The 17,283-nt window shown below is 45.5% G+C and overlaps 1 protein-coding gene across 1 annotated transcript in view; it reads left to right on the forward strand.

The window, feature by feature from the left end:
* The window catches only part of LOC118570839 (tetratricopeptide repeat protein 41-like), a 59,207-nt gene that overhangs the window by 36,374 nt on the left and 5,550 nt on the right, over positions 1-17,283 (forward strand). Inside the window, exons 10-14 of the mRNA XM_036169489.1 lie at positions 203-342; positions 6,060-6,231; positions 7,021-7,168; positions 9,128-9,280; positions 11,485-11,618. Coding sequence (XP_036025382.1) covers positions 203-342; positions 6,060-6,231; positions 7,021-7,168; positions 9,128-9,280; positions 11,485-11,618 — 747 coding nt within the window. The remainder of the gene's footprint in view (positions 1-202; positions 343-6,059; positions 6,232-7,020; positions 7,169-9,127; positions 9,281-11,484; positions 11,619-17,283) is intronic.

Below are 17,283 nucleotides of genomic sequence, written 5' to 3' on the forward strand. Positions count from 1 at the left end.
AAGGCTAACCTGGGCTACAGAGTGAGGCGTTTTCTCCAAAAATCCAAAAGAGCTGGTCACAAACAAAAACAAAGAAAATAACCAATTAATACCACCCCCCACCCCCCAACACACACACACAAAAGGAATGAGAAGTACTGGAGTCCAGCAATTTGTTCCTTCTCAGTGTCCCTCAGGCCTGTCTGCTTTCTTTCTGTTCTAGTCCTGGAATGCAGCCTCTCCCAGGTTACTGCCGCTGATAAATGCAGAATGATACTCTTTGTTGGGAGTTTCCTGAAGCTCATGGGCAAGATCAATGATGCAGAGAAGCTATTCTTGACTGTCGAGGAAATGTTACTACAGGTAAAGAATTAAATCCTTCAAGCTTTCCCGCCTTGGTGTCTTTCAAATACCATTGACCTTTGTTCCTTCATGACTTTATAACTTACTATCCAAGTAGGGGAGAGTCAGAGGGCTCTGACTACAACCCACACCTCAGCTGTACACTAACAACATCAAGCTCCAATAAACAGGAGTCATTAGAGAATGACAGCCACAGATAGGTTTCACTGTGGGAGGGAATGGAATCACAGTGGCCTAAAACTTGTTTGTCACTTTCATGAAGAGAAGTCTGATTGATTATTTCTTGATTTTTTTTTTCTGAACCATGAACCTTTGGCTTTACTGAATGTAATGAAAAGTTTACTTCTGAATGTAATGTCACCTGTAAAGTGACCATAGGCCCCTGGTCTGGTAAGTGGTGTCTGTGATAACCCTTAGAAGGCAAGGGCTTGTGGGGGACTGGAGTGCAGGAAGTTAAGAGGTGAGTTTTAAGAACGAAATGGGAGCCTGTTTGGGAAACTTCTCAGTAAAAGAAGAAAGATTAAAAAGTCAGGAGAGTAGGAGGTTCAGGTCAAGTTTGATCCAGGTTAGATGTGTTTATGTGGGGCAGGAAATGAACCTGGTAGAAGGACAGGTTGTGCAGCAGGCTCTGAGGAGGCTGTGGTGTGGGACTGACATGCAGACTGAGGCTAGAGCCAGGTCCTGTAGAAGGAGCTTAGCCTTGTCTTCATTCAGGGTAGGCATAAGAGAGGAAATGAGTGTTTTGTTTTGTTTTGTTTTTTTAAGATTTATTTACTTATTGCTGGGCAGTGGTGGTGCACACCTTTTATCCCAGCACTCGGGAGGCAGAGCCAGGCAGATCTCTGTGAGTTTGAGGCCAGCCTGGTCTACAGAGCAAGATCCAGGACAGGCACCAAAACTACACGGAGAAACCCTGTCTCGAAAAGAAAAGTTATTTACTTATTATGTATACAGTGTTCTACCTGCATGTATGCCTGTATGCCAGAGGAGGCACTAGAACTCATTGTGGATGATTGTGAGCCACCAAGTGGTTGCCGGCAACCAAACTCAGGACCTCTGGAAGAGCTGCTGGTGCTTTTAACTTCTGAGCCATCTCTCCAGTCTGTGAAAACACTGTTAATTTGAAATTTGAAAGAAGAGGCTGTGGCCGGTGAGATGGCTCAGTGGGTAAGGGCTCTTGCAGCAAAGCCTACTGATTTTTGTTCAATTCCTGGGACTCACATGATGGAAAGGGAACACTGTAGGGTGTTTGTTTGTTTGTTTTTGTACTCTCTTTACTCTTTTGGCTCTTTGAGAGTCCACCACCCAGCTCCCAAATAAACACACGGAGTCTAATTCTTTCTTAGGAATGCCTGGCCCTAGCTTGGCTTGTTTCTAGTCAGCTTTTCTTAACTTGAATTATCCTGTCTACCCTTTGCCTCTGGGCTTTTACCTTTCTCTATTTCTGTGTATTTCTTCTCTCTTTCTTATTCTGTGTCTGGCTCTGTGTCTGTGTGGATGGCCCCTTTTTTTCTTGCTCCTCGATCTCTTCTTCCCAGATTTCTCCTCCATTTTTTTTTTATTCTCTCTGCCTGCCAGCCTTGCCTATCCTTTCTCTTGCCTTGCTATTGGACATCTAGCTCTTTATTAGACCAATCAGGTGTTTTAGATAGTCAAAGTTACATAGCTTCACAGAATTAAAGGGATGCAACACATCTTTGCATCATTAAATAAATATTCTGGCCAGGCAGTGGTGGCACACGCCTGTAATCCCAGCACTTGGGAGGCAGAGGCAGGTGGATCTCTGTGAGTTCGAGGCCAGCCTGGTCTACAAAGCGAGTTCCAGGATAGCCTCCAAAGCTACAGAGAGACCCTGTCTCGAAAAACCAAAACCAAAACAAACAAACAAAAAAATTCTGCAGCATATATAAGTGTAACATATCTAGAACTAATCTTTCACATTTCCTCCTTTCTGTCTAAATAAAAATGAAAGGTTTTAACTTTAGCATTGTAAAACTATATACAACAAAAGTGGTTATCAAGTAAGAATTACTTTTACAATATTAGGTACATTTGTATTTAGCAAATTCAGAGAAAATACTTCATTATCTTATCTTAGTGATTCCAAAGTTTTATACCTATTTCACTTTTTATCATAACTAAGGAAAACTATAACTCTAATTATTTAGCCTTTAACTCCATCAAAGACTCCAAAAGGATGTAATATTACCTAATAACAGAGACTTCTGGCTGCCTGGACAGTCACCCTAAGTTCCTCTGCAACATTGTGGCATCCATCTGGGCCTACAAGCACAGAGTATCTGGCAGACTCTTCTATGAAGTAGGAATTTTGAAGGACTGTCGTGCCTTGTTTTGGCAAAGTTCAGCAGTCACTTTACTGTGGGTCCTGCATGTCTAGTTTATACAGCATATTGTCAGCAGTCAAGGAAAAGCACTTTTTGCCCAAATGGCTAGCCTTGCCACATTGAAAGCAAACTCTTATGGAGTTTCTTTGATGCCCATCATCCTTTTATGAAGTAAATTGGTCTTGCCAGGAGAAGATGTGTTTCATTGTCATGAAAAGCCCTATCTTAACAAAACATTTTAAATGCCATATTCTGTAGGTCTTTGAGGTATTTGAAAATCATCTATCTGTCTAAAATATACCTGTTTAACCTTTAAAACATACCTAATGTGACTACAAGCTTATTATAGATTAACTACTAACCTCATTTCTTAATTATACATTGTATTTTAAATGAGCTGCTTAAGTACAATACCCCAAACAAAAGTAGAAACATATATACAGCATAACAAAAATAACTTTAAATTTGTATCAATATACCAAAATCCATGCCAATGCAAAATATCTGAGATTAATAGTTGTCTTTTTATCCTATATTTCTATATTCTCCTAAATGATAACAAACATCCATAACCCACTAAATAACCAAATACTACCTACCCCATCTCTTGGTAATGTGGGCATCATGTTCTCCAGACTGCTTCCTGTTGTCTGTGGGAAAAGGCATCTTTAGGGGTCCCTGAGAAAAATTGAGATAATGGCCAAGTTCTGGGAGGATCAGCTATAACCTATGTTGATAGATATCGCCTATCAAGATTCAGGAGGTCTCCCCTGATCAAACCTGATCCATATCAATCCTGAAGGAATCCACAGCCTTTCATCTCTTGTGGGAACAAAAGCAAAACCTCACCTCCAAAGCAACGCATCTTTTAAGTTCCACTTTACAAATACATTTTTTGACTTCCATTTTACAGTAAGGCATTCCTAAAGCACATAGCCTGGTTTATTTCAGCAATCCCTCTTTCAACCCTCAGCAGCTGTTGTTCATCAACAACCAAAAATTCAAGATCAACATGGCAACATACAGGACGCAGGCTCGCTGTGTATTTCCCATCTCTGTGTGGCTTCTTCTTCTTTTTTTATTTTACTTCTCTCTTTAAAGACTTTATTATTTTTAAGCTGTTTCTTTCTTTCTTTCTATGACTGTCCATACCCATTTTCTTTCTTTCTTAAGCCTATACACATTGTAAAACACACTGGAGCTGTTTAGAGGTTTTTTTTTCCATCTGGATCTGTCTTTACTGCACATCTCTAGTCTTTTTTGACCGTGTGAGCAAACTTTAAACTGCTAAGCTACAGCTGGGTCCTCCACATGGCTCTGTTGATTGGCTCCACCTGCTTCTCACTGGTGAGATCCAGCCTGAAGCTTGAGATCTAGTCGGAGATTTGTTTGACCTGGAGCCGCATTCAACCCCCAGCTCTGGAGTGCCCGTGTCCTGCACTGTGGCAGGGGTTTTTTACTTAGATTTTTGTTTCTATTGAGTGTGAACAAGCCTGTCTAAGTACTCTGCTTATGGCAGAACTTCTTAAGGGAGCTGTGTCCATGGTTTGTTTTGTTTTGTTTTTTTAAACTTTGAGCTTTCTAAAGTCCTATGGATAGATAGTCCCACATTGAGTGCCAAAATGTAGGTTTTTATTTTTAACTCTCTTTACTCTTTTGGCTCTTGGAGGGTCCGCCACCTAGCTCCCAAATAAACACACGGAGTCTTATTCTTTCTTATGAATGCCTGGCCCTAGCTTGGCTTGTTTCTAGTCAGCTTTTCATAACTTAAATTATCCTGTCTACCCTTTGCCTCTGGGCTTTTACCTTTCTCTATTTCTGTATATCTCTTCTCTCTTTCTTATTCTGTATCTGGCTCTGTGGCTCTGTGGCTGACCCCTTCTTTTCTTGCTCCCTGTCCTCTCCTCCCAGATTTCTCCTCATGTTTATTCTCTCTGCCTACCAACCTTGCCTATCCTTTCTCCTGCCTTGCTCTTTTTTGTTTTTGTTTTTGAAGACAGGGTTTCTCTGTGTAGTTTTGGTGCCTTTCCTGGGACTCACTTGGTAGCCCAGGCTGGCCTCGAACTCACAGAGATCCACCTGGCTCTGCTTCCCAAGTGCTGGGATTAAAGGCGTGTGCCACCACTGCCCAGTGGCTATTTAGCTCTTTAGTAGACCAATTAGGTGTTTTAGACAGGCAAAGTAACAGAGTTAAACAAATGCAACATAAAGAATGCAACATATCTTTGCTTCATTAAACAAATATTCCATAGCACAAACGAATGTAACACATCTATAACTAATCTTTCACAACAGAGAACTGTCTCCTGCAAGGCAAGCTGTCCTCTGACCACCCATGTACATCATGGTGTGCACACATGCATGCATACACACATGCACACACACACACACACACACACACCAATGTAATATAGTTTTTTTTTTGGGGGGGTGTTGTTTTTTGAGACAAGGTCTCTCTCTGTAGTCCTGGCTGTCCTGGAACTCACTCTGTAGACCAGACCAGCCTTGGATTTGCAGAGATCCGCCTGTCTCTGCCTCCCAAGTGCTGGGAACAGAGGCATGTGCCACTGTGCCTGACAATAAGATTACCTTTTAAATGGAGGGGCTGGAGAAATGGTTTAGTGGTTAAGAGTGCTCTTTCAGGGGACTGGGGTTCGGTTCCCAGCACCCATGTCTTGTGGCTCACAGCCACCTGTAACTCTAGTTCCAGGGGATCTGACACCCTTTTCTGCCTCCATGGGCACCCGCACATATATGGCATACTGTCCCCTGGGCTTGCTCCCTTTCTTAGTTCATCTCCTTGATTTAGGGCACACAGCCTTATTTAATGAATCATTTGGAGCTTGCCTCCTTTTCTCGTGGGCTTAGTCACTTAGTGAGGACACCTGTAACTTTCCAAGCTTTAGAATTCTGAGACAAGATGAGGAGAGGGGCCTAGCCACGCCTCTTGCTTAATTGTGACTCTGATGAGTTCTGAGCAATCTCAATCTATAATAGGCTATGACGTCTTCTTCCTTACAGGTAGTAAGCAGAATTTATATTACAAAGGTGTCAGGTACAAAGCAATGAACTCTCTGGTCCCACTGAATTCAAGCAGCATTCCCAGCCACTCAGGCATGCGGGATCACCTGGATCATCTATTTCTGGAATACTTGACACACATAAGGCATTGGTGTGTTACCATTAACTAATAATCTGTGAAAACATCCAAAATGGATTCTTATTTTTACGTGTTTGCTACTAAAGATTTTACCATAGCAGTTCATCTGATAAATATTTAAATCTCCCTGAGAAGTGATGTGGTGGGTGCTGTAGCCGCCGCTGCCAGCAATCTCTGTTTTCAGGAGTGGTTGCCTTTGTCATTGTGTATAGAGCCCATCCATGACAGAAATGCTCCTCAAAGCTCAGAATGCCATCGGAGAATTGTATCTTGAAATTGGGATGACTGAGAAAGGACTCACGTATTTTCAGAAAGCGTGGTCAAATCTGCTGCGGTTTACGCTCAGTGACTTGAAAACCAGCCAGGAATTAATGAAGCAGAAAGGTAGGCGACACCTACAGAGGCCACTCCAGTCCTTGCAGTTCAGATAGCAAACCCAGGAATGGGGAGCACCGGGTGATGCTAAAGAAAACTACCCGCTGCCAACCGTGAAGGTGCATCTCTAATCCCAGCACTTGGAGGCCCAGGCAGAACCCATGTAAGAAGGTGGACATGGTGGCACATGCTTGTGACCCCAGTGCTGAAGAAGCAGAGATGGCTGAGTCCCCAAGCCTCTCTGGCCAGCCAGCCTCAACTGTTAGTGAGTTCCAGGCCACTGAGAGACCCTGTCACACACACACAAAAAAAAACAAACAAAAAAGTGTGTATGGTACCCGAAGAATGAAACTTAAAGGTTATCTTCTGACTTCTCAGGCTCCCTCTCTCTCTCTCTCTCTCCCTCCCTCCCTCCCTCTCTCTCTCTCTCTCTCTCTCTCTCTCTCCCTCCCTCCCTCCCTCCCTCCCTCCCTCCCTCCCCCCCCCCCTCTCTCTCTTTCTCTCTCTGTCTGTCTTGTACCTCCACACTCATGTGCACCTATATCACCCTAAAACAGATCTACTCTTCAGGTTTAAACTATTGTCTTTGTTCCTTGGCCCTTTGACTGCTGCATGCATGCAGACACTTTGTATGGAAACAAACCCTAGTATGTGTAGGCCAGTGGTTGATTTGTCCAGAAGAACCCTGGTTCTTGGCATGACGAAGGAACGGTATCAAATACTAGGCCTGTTTACGTTTTGACTCTTGTGTGGATAGACAAACCTCAAGCGTTGTGTTCTCTGCCACCATTCATGCAGTCAGAGTGATGAATAACCTAGTGAAATCAGCCTCCGAGGAATTCTTACAAGAGAGCCACATTTTGGATTATGCTACTGAAATCTCCAAGTTAGTGACCGATAGTCCCCGCGATCAAGCTACCATGAAATATACTGAAGGTGTTCTCATGTAAGCATGATTTTTTTTTCAGTTCTCCTTGCTTTCTGTATTAGCTCCTATTCTTTTTATTAATATGCTTAGGGTCTGAGGATGCAGCTCAATTGGTAGAATGCTTGCCTTGTGTACATGAAGTCCCAGGTTCATTTCCCAGAACAGCGGAAGTTGGGCGCAATGATGCATGCCTGTAATCCCTGCACTTGGGAGGCAGAGACGGGAGGATGAGGAATTCAAGGTTGTCCTCACCTTCGTAGAATGTTCAAAGCCAGTTTAAGCTAACATGAGACCCTGTCTCAACAGCACATGTTTATATTTATATTTGATCGGTACCTGCTGCCACATCTATCATCTAAACCATTTAGTTGAACGCTGAGCATTGGCATGTTTGTCTTCCAGCATAGTAGGCCTCAGCCATGGCCGGTCTGGGGGTCTTCTCAAGGCACTTTTGGCAATATCTGTACCCCTTTCTGGTTAACATCACTGGCAGGAAGATTTTTATTGCCATCTAGAGGTGGAGGCCAGGAATGCTGCCTACAATGTGTAGGACAGATCTACATGAAATTACCCTCCCCCCAAAAATGTATAGTGTAACAAGTCTTTCTCTGTCCCACCAGCTCCCAGATATTGACATGGAGACTTCTTCTTCTTTTTTTTTTTGGTTTTTCGAGACAGGATTTCTCTGTGTAGCTTTGCGCCTTTTCTGGAGCTCACGTGGTAGCCCAGGTTGGCCTCGAACTCATGGAGATCCACCTGGCTCTGCCTCCCGAGTGCTGGGATTAAAGGTGTGCGCCACCACCACCCGGCCGACATGGAGACTTCTTATTAATTATGAAAGCTTGACCTGTAGCTTAGGCCTGTTTCTAACTAGTTCTTTTTTTTTTATTTTTAAAGATTTATTGGTTTATTATGTATACAATGTTCTGTCTGCATATATTCCTACACCCCAGAAGAGGGCACCAGATCTCATTTCAGATGGTTGTGAGCTGCCATGTGGGTGCTGGGAATTGAACCCAAGTCCTCTGGAAGAGCAGCCAGTGCTCTTAGCCACTGGGCCATCTCTCCAGCCCCCCTAACTAGTTCTTATAACTTAACCCATTTATATTAATCTACATTCTGCCACGTGGCTTGTGGCTGTTACCTCTCATCCTGCACATCCTGCTTGTTCTCTTGTTCTGCATCTGCTGGTGTCCTTTCTCTTCCCAGACTCCTCTCTGTCCCTGGAATCCCTGCCTATACCTCCTGCCTAGCTATTGGCCATTCAGCTTTTTATTACACCAATCACAGCAATCTGTCTTTACACAATGTACAAATATCCCACAACACTGTAGGGCTGAGGTAGAGAAGTTCTAGTTTTTTTCTTTCTTTCTTTCTTTCTTTCTTTCTTTTTTTTTTTGGAGCTGAGGACTGACGAACCCAGGGCCTTGTGCTTGCTTGGCAAGCGCTCTACCACTGAGCTAAATCCCCAAACCTTGTAGTTTCTTTCTTATTTGGATTTTTTTTTTTTTTTTTGAGTCAAAAATCTTGCCAGATAGCCCAGAGTGGCCTTGAACTCATGATCTTCCTGTCTTAGCCTCTCAAATGCTGGGACTATAGGCATGTTCCACTATGCCTGGCTATTCTGGTTTCTTTATAAAGGTATTTCTGAGGACAGGCAGGTGTAGCTCGTGCTAGAGCAAGTACTACTAGCATGTATAAGGTTTGGGGTGAATCCCTAGCACTGCCCCCTCCTGGCGGGGGTGAGCATGCTCACGCACATGCACATGTGTACTCGCACACACACAGACACATACATCTGAGTGTTTTTGAGGTTCTTGATCCCCAGTTTACACATATCTGTCTGGACAGATATCTATGTAAGAGAAAGGATTGTCATAAAATTGTTGAGAATTGTTGCCAGCCCAGTGAATGTGGGCCATTTTCTATAAGCATTCTCCATGCCTGGAAAGCCACGGGCCTGTGTTTCGTTCTCAGGTTGGCTGCTGGAAATGTGCCTGTTGCAAGACTGAAGTTTCAAGAGTGTTTACATATCAGAAGACGTCTGTTTGGTGACAAGAACGTACTAGTTGGAGAAATTATGGAGTTTTTAGCCGATTTGCTATTTTTTTTACTAGAAGATAATGAAAAGTAAGTTTCTATGGACTATTTCCAGAAATGGGTCCCTCTCCCATTTCTCTGGTGTCTGGGGTGTACACTGACCTATCAGGGGCACCCTGCTTCTTTGTCTCTAGTGGGGATGTGCCCTTCCTGAGGGCTCTGTCCTGCCGTGTTTGTAGGGGACCTGCTACAAGGCATTCTGAAAACTCTGGGCCCACAGAGTGGCAGCTTTGGCAACAGGTAAGGACACAGGGTTCCAGTGTGCTTACTGTGAGTGCTCCCCAGTGTTCCTGACAGGACTTGTAAGTGGGCATGCTCTGCTATGGGCTTCTGTGCAGGCCTAGGCCCTGGCTGCTGTTCTGTGGGGATCAAGGCCAGAGTCAGCCATGCCTTAGGTCCTACTCACCTGCTGTTCACCTGCCTCAGCAGCCTTTGAGATGTGGCTCAGTCCTCAGCTCCTCACATATCCAGGTGTAGAAGAGGGCGGTAGAGCTCACAGGACCCTGCTGTGAGCCAGTGGCAGACTTCCTGGGCTCAGCATTGCTCGTTCCTAGGGGAGTCAGCTGACTGGACATCCGGGGGTGCTCTTTCAGTTGTGAAGTTACCCCATCTTGGGCTCGCGGTCCCCCTCTCCTCTCCTCCTGTGTCCTGGTGTCCTTTTCCACCCCAGTCTTCCTTCCACTTATCTAAGACCATCTCCCTGCTCTCAGTCAGTAGACTAATAACTGAAAATGAGCCAGAGGCATATGGAAGAGTCCTTCCTGAGCATGGCCGGCTGACTGAATCAGGCCGGGTGGAGGGGGGTGTTGAGAGGGGGCCAGGAGCCAAAAATGGCAGACCGAGATGGAAGCCAGGAGAGAACGGAGTCAAAAAGGCCGAGGCTACCCAGGGAAGAGGAGCTGGGAAGGGAAGGGAAGCTCAGGGGCTGGAGAGTACTAGGGTAGGGGCGGGTGAGAAGCGGAGGAGCCAGGACTCTGTAAGGGCTGCCTGCAAAGCTGGGCAAGGCTGGGAGAAGCTGGTGGCTGGAGTCGGCTTTGATATGTTAATAGGCACCTTAGCTGTGTGTGATGGTTTCTCTGAGGCCTAACGGTAATCTGTAGTCCCTGAGTTTAAATGAGCCCACGGTGGGTGTCCTTTCTGACTGATGAGGGAGGAACTCGAGGGGTGGTGAGTGCTGTGTCTCACTGCTGGACGCCGATTTCTTTTCTGTTGCCGAGTGGCTGTGAGGTTGGACAGCAGCTTACCTACTGTCTTGGTGTTTGGTGAGGTAAGTGGTAAGCACGCATCAGAGGGCTTGACTCTGGTCTGACTGCCCCCTGTGCTGCCTCAGTGCAGCCTCCAGTGTCCACCCAGGCGCAGTCAGTGTGAGCCTACCATCTTCTTGAAGGTTTTTCAACGTTACAGCCCAAAGCCCTGGGCTGGGGGTATAGCTCATGTTCAAGGGGCTGAGGATGAGCATGTGAGCTTTCCATTGCTGCGACAGAACAGCCTGGCCACGGCAATGTGTAGAAGAAAGTCTTTAGTTGGGTTTAGAGTTCCAGAGGGTGGAGTCCGCGGTGGCATGGCAGTGGGAACAGTTGACAGCTCACATCTCAATCTGAGAGTAGGAGAATGGATCCAGCATTTTGAAACCCTCAGTGACACACCTCCTCCAGCAAGGCCACACCTAACAACAGTTCTACCAACTGGGGACCAAGTATTCAGACATTTGAACCTATGGGGGCTATTCTCATTCAAACTACCACAGAGGCCCTGGCTTTCATATCCAGCACTGCAATAATAATAATAATAATAATAACAACAACAACAATAACAATAGTATAATACAATAACAACAGGGGCTGAGGATGAGGCTAAGTTGGGAAAATGCCTGCCTAACATGCACTAAGGCTTCACTCCCCAGCAAATCTCCACTCTGTGGAATGGTACATGCCTACAGTCCCAGAGCCCAGGACAGGAGGCAGGTGTTCAAGGTCATCCTTGGCTATATATGGAGTTTTGATGCCTGAGACTCTGTCTATTAAAAACAAACAAACAAACAAAAAAAAGGCCCACACTGTTACATCCATGGATCTGGCTTCATTTTCTACTCTTTAAACTAACTGGGAGGGTCTGATACTCACTTACTCTCCTTTGCTCCCCCATCCTAAGGTCAGCATTTAGAGAATGTTTGTTGAATGAATCTATGCCATATTTCTTCAATGCAAAGCTTTAATTGAATTTCTGTTTTTTAGATCGCAAAAGAAGCAAGTAACTGAATATTATAAACAAGTAATAAAAATCAAGGAGAATTCAGACACTGTGGCCACCTGCAAGCTTGTCAGGAAGCAGCTGAGCATCAGCCTCAGCGACACCTTGTGTAAACTAGGTAACTACTCCATCCGTTCCTGAGAGGGCAGTGTCCCTGCTTCATCTGCATGCTCTGCTTATTTTAAAGATGGCTTCATTGAAGCAACTCCTGCTCTATATCTATATACTTGCTTTTTTTTTTTTGGATTTTTGAGACAGGGTTTCTCTGTGTAGCTTTGGTTTGGTGCCTGTCCTGGACCTCACTCTATAGCCCAGGCTGGCCTTGAACTCACAGAGATCCACCTGCCTCTGCCTCCCGAGTGCTGGGATTAAAGGCATGTGCCACCACTGCCTGTTTATACTTGCTTTTTAAAAATGAATTTTAAAATTACATTTAGTGTGTGTGTGTGTGTGTGTGTGTGTGTGTGTGTGTGTGTGTGTATGTGCATGTAGAGGTCAGAGAACAAATTGCAGGAGTTATTCTCTCCTTCCATCATGTGGGTTCAGAGGATTGAATTCAGACGTGGCAGCAAGTGCCATTACTCACCAGCTTCGCTATTTTTCTATTGCTGCAAAGAGACCAAGGAGATTTACAAAAGGAGGCATTTGACTAGAGGCTGGCTTACAGTTTCAGAGGGGGAGTCCATGCCCATCGTGGTGGCAAGCATGGCAGCAGATGAGGAGGCATGGCACAGGAGCTGCAGCTAAGAGCTCACGTCTGATTCTCAAGTTGGAGGCAGGAAGAGAGAGTGAGCTTGGTGTGGGCTTTTGAAATCTCAAAGCCCACCCCCAATGGCACATCTCCTGAGTCTACCAGACCGTCCTAAGAACGGGCCAGGCCTTCACATGTGTGAGCCTGCGGGGTCTGTTCTCATTCAGACCACCACACCCACCAAGCCGTCCACTGGCCCAGCACCTTCAGGTTTTGTTGTAGTCTATTTCCCTTCCATCCATAGATCTTTGAATGTTCTTCTCCAGCCGGGGACAGTGGTGCGCTCCTGTCACCCCAGCCGGGGACGGTGGTGCGCTCCTGTAACCCCAGCCGGGGACAGTGGTGTGCTCCTGTCACCCCAGCCAGGGACAGTGGTAACCCCAGCCGGGGACAGTGGTGCGCTCCTGTCACCCCAGCTGGGGACAGTGGTGTGCTCCTGTCACCCCAGCCGGGGACAGTGGTGTGCTCCTGTCATCCCAGCATTTTTAAGAAGGGAACAGGAGGACTGAGAGTTCATGGACAGTGTGAGTTATATTGTGAGAGCTTGTCTCAAAAACAAACAAGTGAGTGAACCCCAGAGGCTGGAGTTGTAGTCCTTGCTTTGCCTTCATAAGAACATACCTTCCCTAGCCCTTCTCTAGCCCTGCAAAGACAAAGATGGTTTTCCATGCCAGTTTTCATTCTTTGTGGTGGGTTTTTTTCCTCAGTAAAAAAATGATTGCATCAGCTTGGTCACTTGCTGAAGAGAAAAAAAAAGCCAAAAATATCTGTCTGAGCAGCAAAAGAATGTTTTCAGTGGATGGATTTAGGGGTGTAACTGTATGGTGCATGAACAAACAGTTTTTTTCTATTTCCTATAAAGCCTTCCAGGCTGAGGTTTGTGAAGTGTTTTATCTAAGAACAGAAAATGCAGATGCAAAAAATTAGAGAAAATATTTGGAAAAGGAATTGGTATGTCTGCTCTAATTTCTCCACACAGTCTGTTCTGTGACAGTTTGGGTCTCTAGCTTATGGCAGAAGTAGATGACTTCCATTTACTTCAGAAAGTCGGCATCTGTAACAGTGTCAAGGGCAGAGTTTTATGACTCCTGAAATAAGTCTATACAAAATGGCTCAGATTTGCAGCCTGTTTTCAATCTGCTGTGATCCAATTTCTTTTTCTTTCTCCCAGCAATTGAAGAAAGGCTTTTACTGGGGGGTGAGGGAACACACACCTATGGCAGGCACCCAGGGACATACAGCAAAGCAGAGGGGCCTCTCTCTCAGGGCTGGACATTTTTAATGTCTCTGAAGGGTCTTCCTCTGTAGCTGAACTTTTCCTGTGTCCCACCTGGCCCACAGTCAAGACAAATCTCTCTCACCTGCCAGTCCTGCAGCCACTTGGACCCAAATAAACACACAGAGGCTTATATTAATTAAAACTCCTGGGCCATTCACTTAGGCTAACTGTTGACTAGCTCTTACACTTAAACTCAGCCCATTTCTGTTAATCCATATGTCGCCACGTTTTCTGTGACTTTACCTGTGTGCCATTACATGCTGCTCCCTGGATGGTGGGCTGGTGTCTCCTGACTCAGCCTTCCTCTTCCCAGAATTCTTCTGGTCTTCTTATTCCGCTTATACTTCCTGCCTGGCTACTGGCCAATCAGTGTTTTATTAAACCAGTGTACAAAAGCATTATTCCACAGCATTCCTCCCCTAATTTAGGCTTTTTCAGTTTGAAGAAAGACAGGCTGACTGATTGGCCCCCAGTTATTGTGTAACATGTTCTGGTCTGGCCTGGAACTTGTGTAGTGTAGAGTAGCCAGTTCCTCAGTAGGGGCCCTGTTGGTAGAAGAACAGGGCAATAAGGATTTTTTTTAAGCTACTAGGTTTTTGTCTTAGGCTAGGAGGAGGAGGAGGAGGAAGAAACCAGCCATCTTGGAACTTCACCATCCTTTACCTATTCTTGGCTCCTTTCCTGTCTCTCTGCCCATCCTTCCTCCTCCCCCTTCTCAGAGGTCCCCCTAAATGCTGTTAGGAGTTTTAGGGCACAGACTAAATGTTCTGAGCTACAAAAGTAGCGGTGGGGGAGAGGCCGCAGTTAGAGTGCCTCGGAGGACAGGTGATTTGAGGGCTGTCACAGAACTGAACTGATGGCAGAGATTCAGGACATAGGGAGCCCTGTGAGGAAGCACACGCCCTTGGGGTGTGCTGTATGGGCCAGGTAGCCTCTGTGTCACACAGCATGAGACTGTAACTCCCCCTGGCATTAGGAAGCAGTCAGGGCAGCTTTGCAGGAGAAGGATAGGCAAGAAACTGTCCTAAGAACTCTTGGCAGCTTTGTCCCAGGTACAGGCAAGACCGATGGCTTAAGAGCTTGAGAAGCTTTTCTGAACCTTGTGGGGAACATCAAGAGACAAAGCTGACGAGGAAAATCCTTTGACATCATGATTACCATAAGTCCTGGTTAATAGGTGGAGCATGTAAGTGTGAAGCTGGCTGGGCTAGTACCAGAACCTCCGTACGAAAACCCTGTAGAAGGGCAATGTCAGGGAAATGATTTCCTCTATGTCTTGATTCATGTGAGCTGTGTTTACAGATCAAAGTTTAACTGTGAAATCAGATGCTTGTTATATGAGACTTCTGTGTAAGGAGCAAACAACAGGAAACTTGGTAGGAGAGGTCAGTTCAAGTAACTGTCCTAGGCAGTACCTTAGCAGCAACTGATGCCTGTGCCCAGGAACCAGATGTGTGTCCAGTGGGGGACAGTGTGCTGATGCCTCTGCCCAGGAACCAGATGTCCAGTGGGGGACAGTGTGCTGATGCCTCTGCCCAGGAACCAGATGTGTGTCCAGTGGGGAACAGTGTGCTGATGCCTCTGCCCAGGAACCAGCTGTGTGTCCAGTGGGGGACAGTGTGCTGATGACTCTGTTCAGGCACCAGCTGTGTGTCCAGTGGGGGACAGTGTGCTGATGCCTCTGCCCAGGAACCAGCTGTGTGTCCAGTGGGGGACAGTGTGATGATGCCTCTGTTCAGGCACCAGCTGTGTGTCCAGTGGAGAGGACACTGTGCTGATACTTCTGCCCAGGTCCCAGCTGCATGTCCAGTGGGGGACAATATGGACCAAACTTGAGTGAAACCCAGGTGTCACCACCAGATATCAGCATCTAATTGACCATTTAAAGGAGAAATATAATCTCATTTGGTCTTTTTTATAGGATTGTCCAACAATGTCCTAGGGAAGAAGTCCCTGTCCATCTTATATGAATTAACCCTTGCCTTTTTTTAAACCTTCCTACACATTTTGTATGCTTTTAATAAGTGTTACTTAATACTTAACATAGTTCCTTACTACCTAAAGTTAAGTATTTATATGTTTGTTATTATTATTATAGCTATTATTGTCTGTACCTTTTTCTAACAGGAAGAGACTTGGTTTCTCTTTACCAACATTGCATTCGTCAAGCAAGCAAGCTCACACAGGAGGGAGGAAAAACCTTAGCTAATCCTGATTCCCCTTCTCTCTTTAGAAAAGCAAGTACAGGGACTAGGGGTATAGCATATTGGTAGCTCTGGTCCCATCCCCAGCCCTGCATAAACTCAGTGTGTTGGGGTACACTTGTAATCTGAAGTTCAAGGCCATCCTCAGTGCCTTAGTCGAGATCAGCCTGCCTAAAAAATGAAAATGAAAAGTAAGTATGGTTACTAAAGGGATTTATGTTGGTTAAATCGTCACTGCTTGTGGCTGGCCGCCGCCCAGGGCGGCCATGCCTACGGAGCAAGAGTGCTGGAGTCAAGAGCAATAGTTACCTTTTTAGAGCTTTATTGAGAGAGGGAGAGAGGGAGGGAGACGGAGAGAGAAAGAAAGGGAGAGAGGGAGAGAAAGGACCAGAGAAATAGAGAGACCGTGCGGAGGGAAGAGAGCAAAAGAGAAAAAGGATGCACAGAGGGCCCACCCACTTCTTAGGCTGGGCTGCCGTCTGATGACGTGATTAAGGACAGAATCCTTACAATTTGTACGTTAATTACTTCTTACATTCTTATCAGGCAGTTATTTCAATTGTTCAGGTATTATTAATAACTCATTCAACAAATATTTACTGTGCCTTTCACATGTCAATCTCTGTTTTTGTTGCTGGGGAGCTAGCAAAGCACAAGACAGATGAGCCCAGCTGTGCCTTCAGCTGAGCTCACCTACGGGAGAAGGCTGTCACACAACTAAGTACACAATTGTTTAACTTAAATTGTGCAGTGCTACTTGGAGACCCCAGTTGACACAATGTTGTCCTGTGTGAGATCTGAGGGGGAAAAATCCATGTACATTATGTTCTTATGTCTGTTAACTTTATTCCTTTGTGACAAAATTATATCAATTCAGCTATAGTTCCACCAGGCATTCAAGGCAGGAGTAACTCTAGACATACCAAGCTCTTTATCCGTCTACTTTATTTCTCTGGGATGAAATCCTGTCTCCATAACTACAGTTCCATTCAGTTCCCTAGCTCATAGTCTAGCTAACGACTAACTCCTATGCTTTCAGCCTCATCTTTGTCCTCTTTCTCCATCCCTGCTGCTCTGTACTCCTGGCACTCAGAAAACTCTATCCGAGATCTGCTTAAGCTCTATGGAACCTCTGACGTCCTCTCTTCTCTCACGTCATGCTCTTCTGTCCGACTCTACAGAAAATGCCTGCCCTTTCTTTCCCTGGGTAGGAGGTTCTCCGCCTCCTCATGAAGGTTGTTTTACCTCTCACCTTGATATGTAAAAACCTCTTTTGTTCTCAGTCAATTGCTCTGGAGAACCATTAGGCCTCCTCAAGGCGAGATGGTCTGCAGGCAAGATAGTCTGAGCTTCATTAGCACAAGAAACAAAGCTAGGCGTCTCCCACCAGCTTCTCGCCTAAGCTCAGCAGGGGAGTTAGTAATTTAGTAGTTCTGCAAGTCTAGGGAGCTGAACTGTTTACCAATTGGTCTGAGGACAAAAGAGGTTTTTACATATCCAGGTGAGAGGTAGAATAACATTCCTGAGGAGGTAGCCCACAAGGTATAAC

This window comes from Onychomys torridus, chromosome 20 (assembly GCF_903995425.1).
Source record: "Onychomys torridus chromosome 20, mOncTor1.1, whole genome shotgun sequence".
Taxonomy (NCBI): Eukaryota; Metazoa; Chordata; class Mammalia; order Rodentia; family Cricetidae; genus Onychomys; species Onychomys torridus.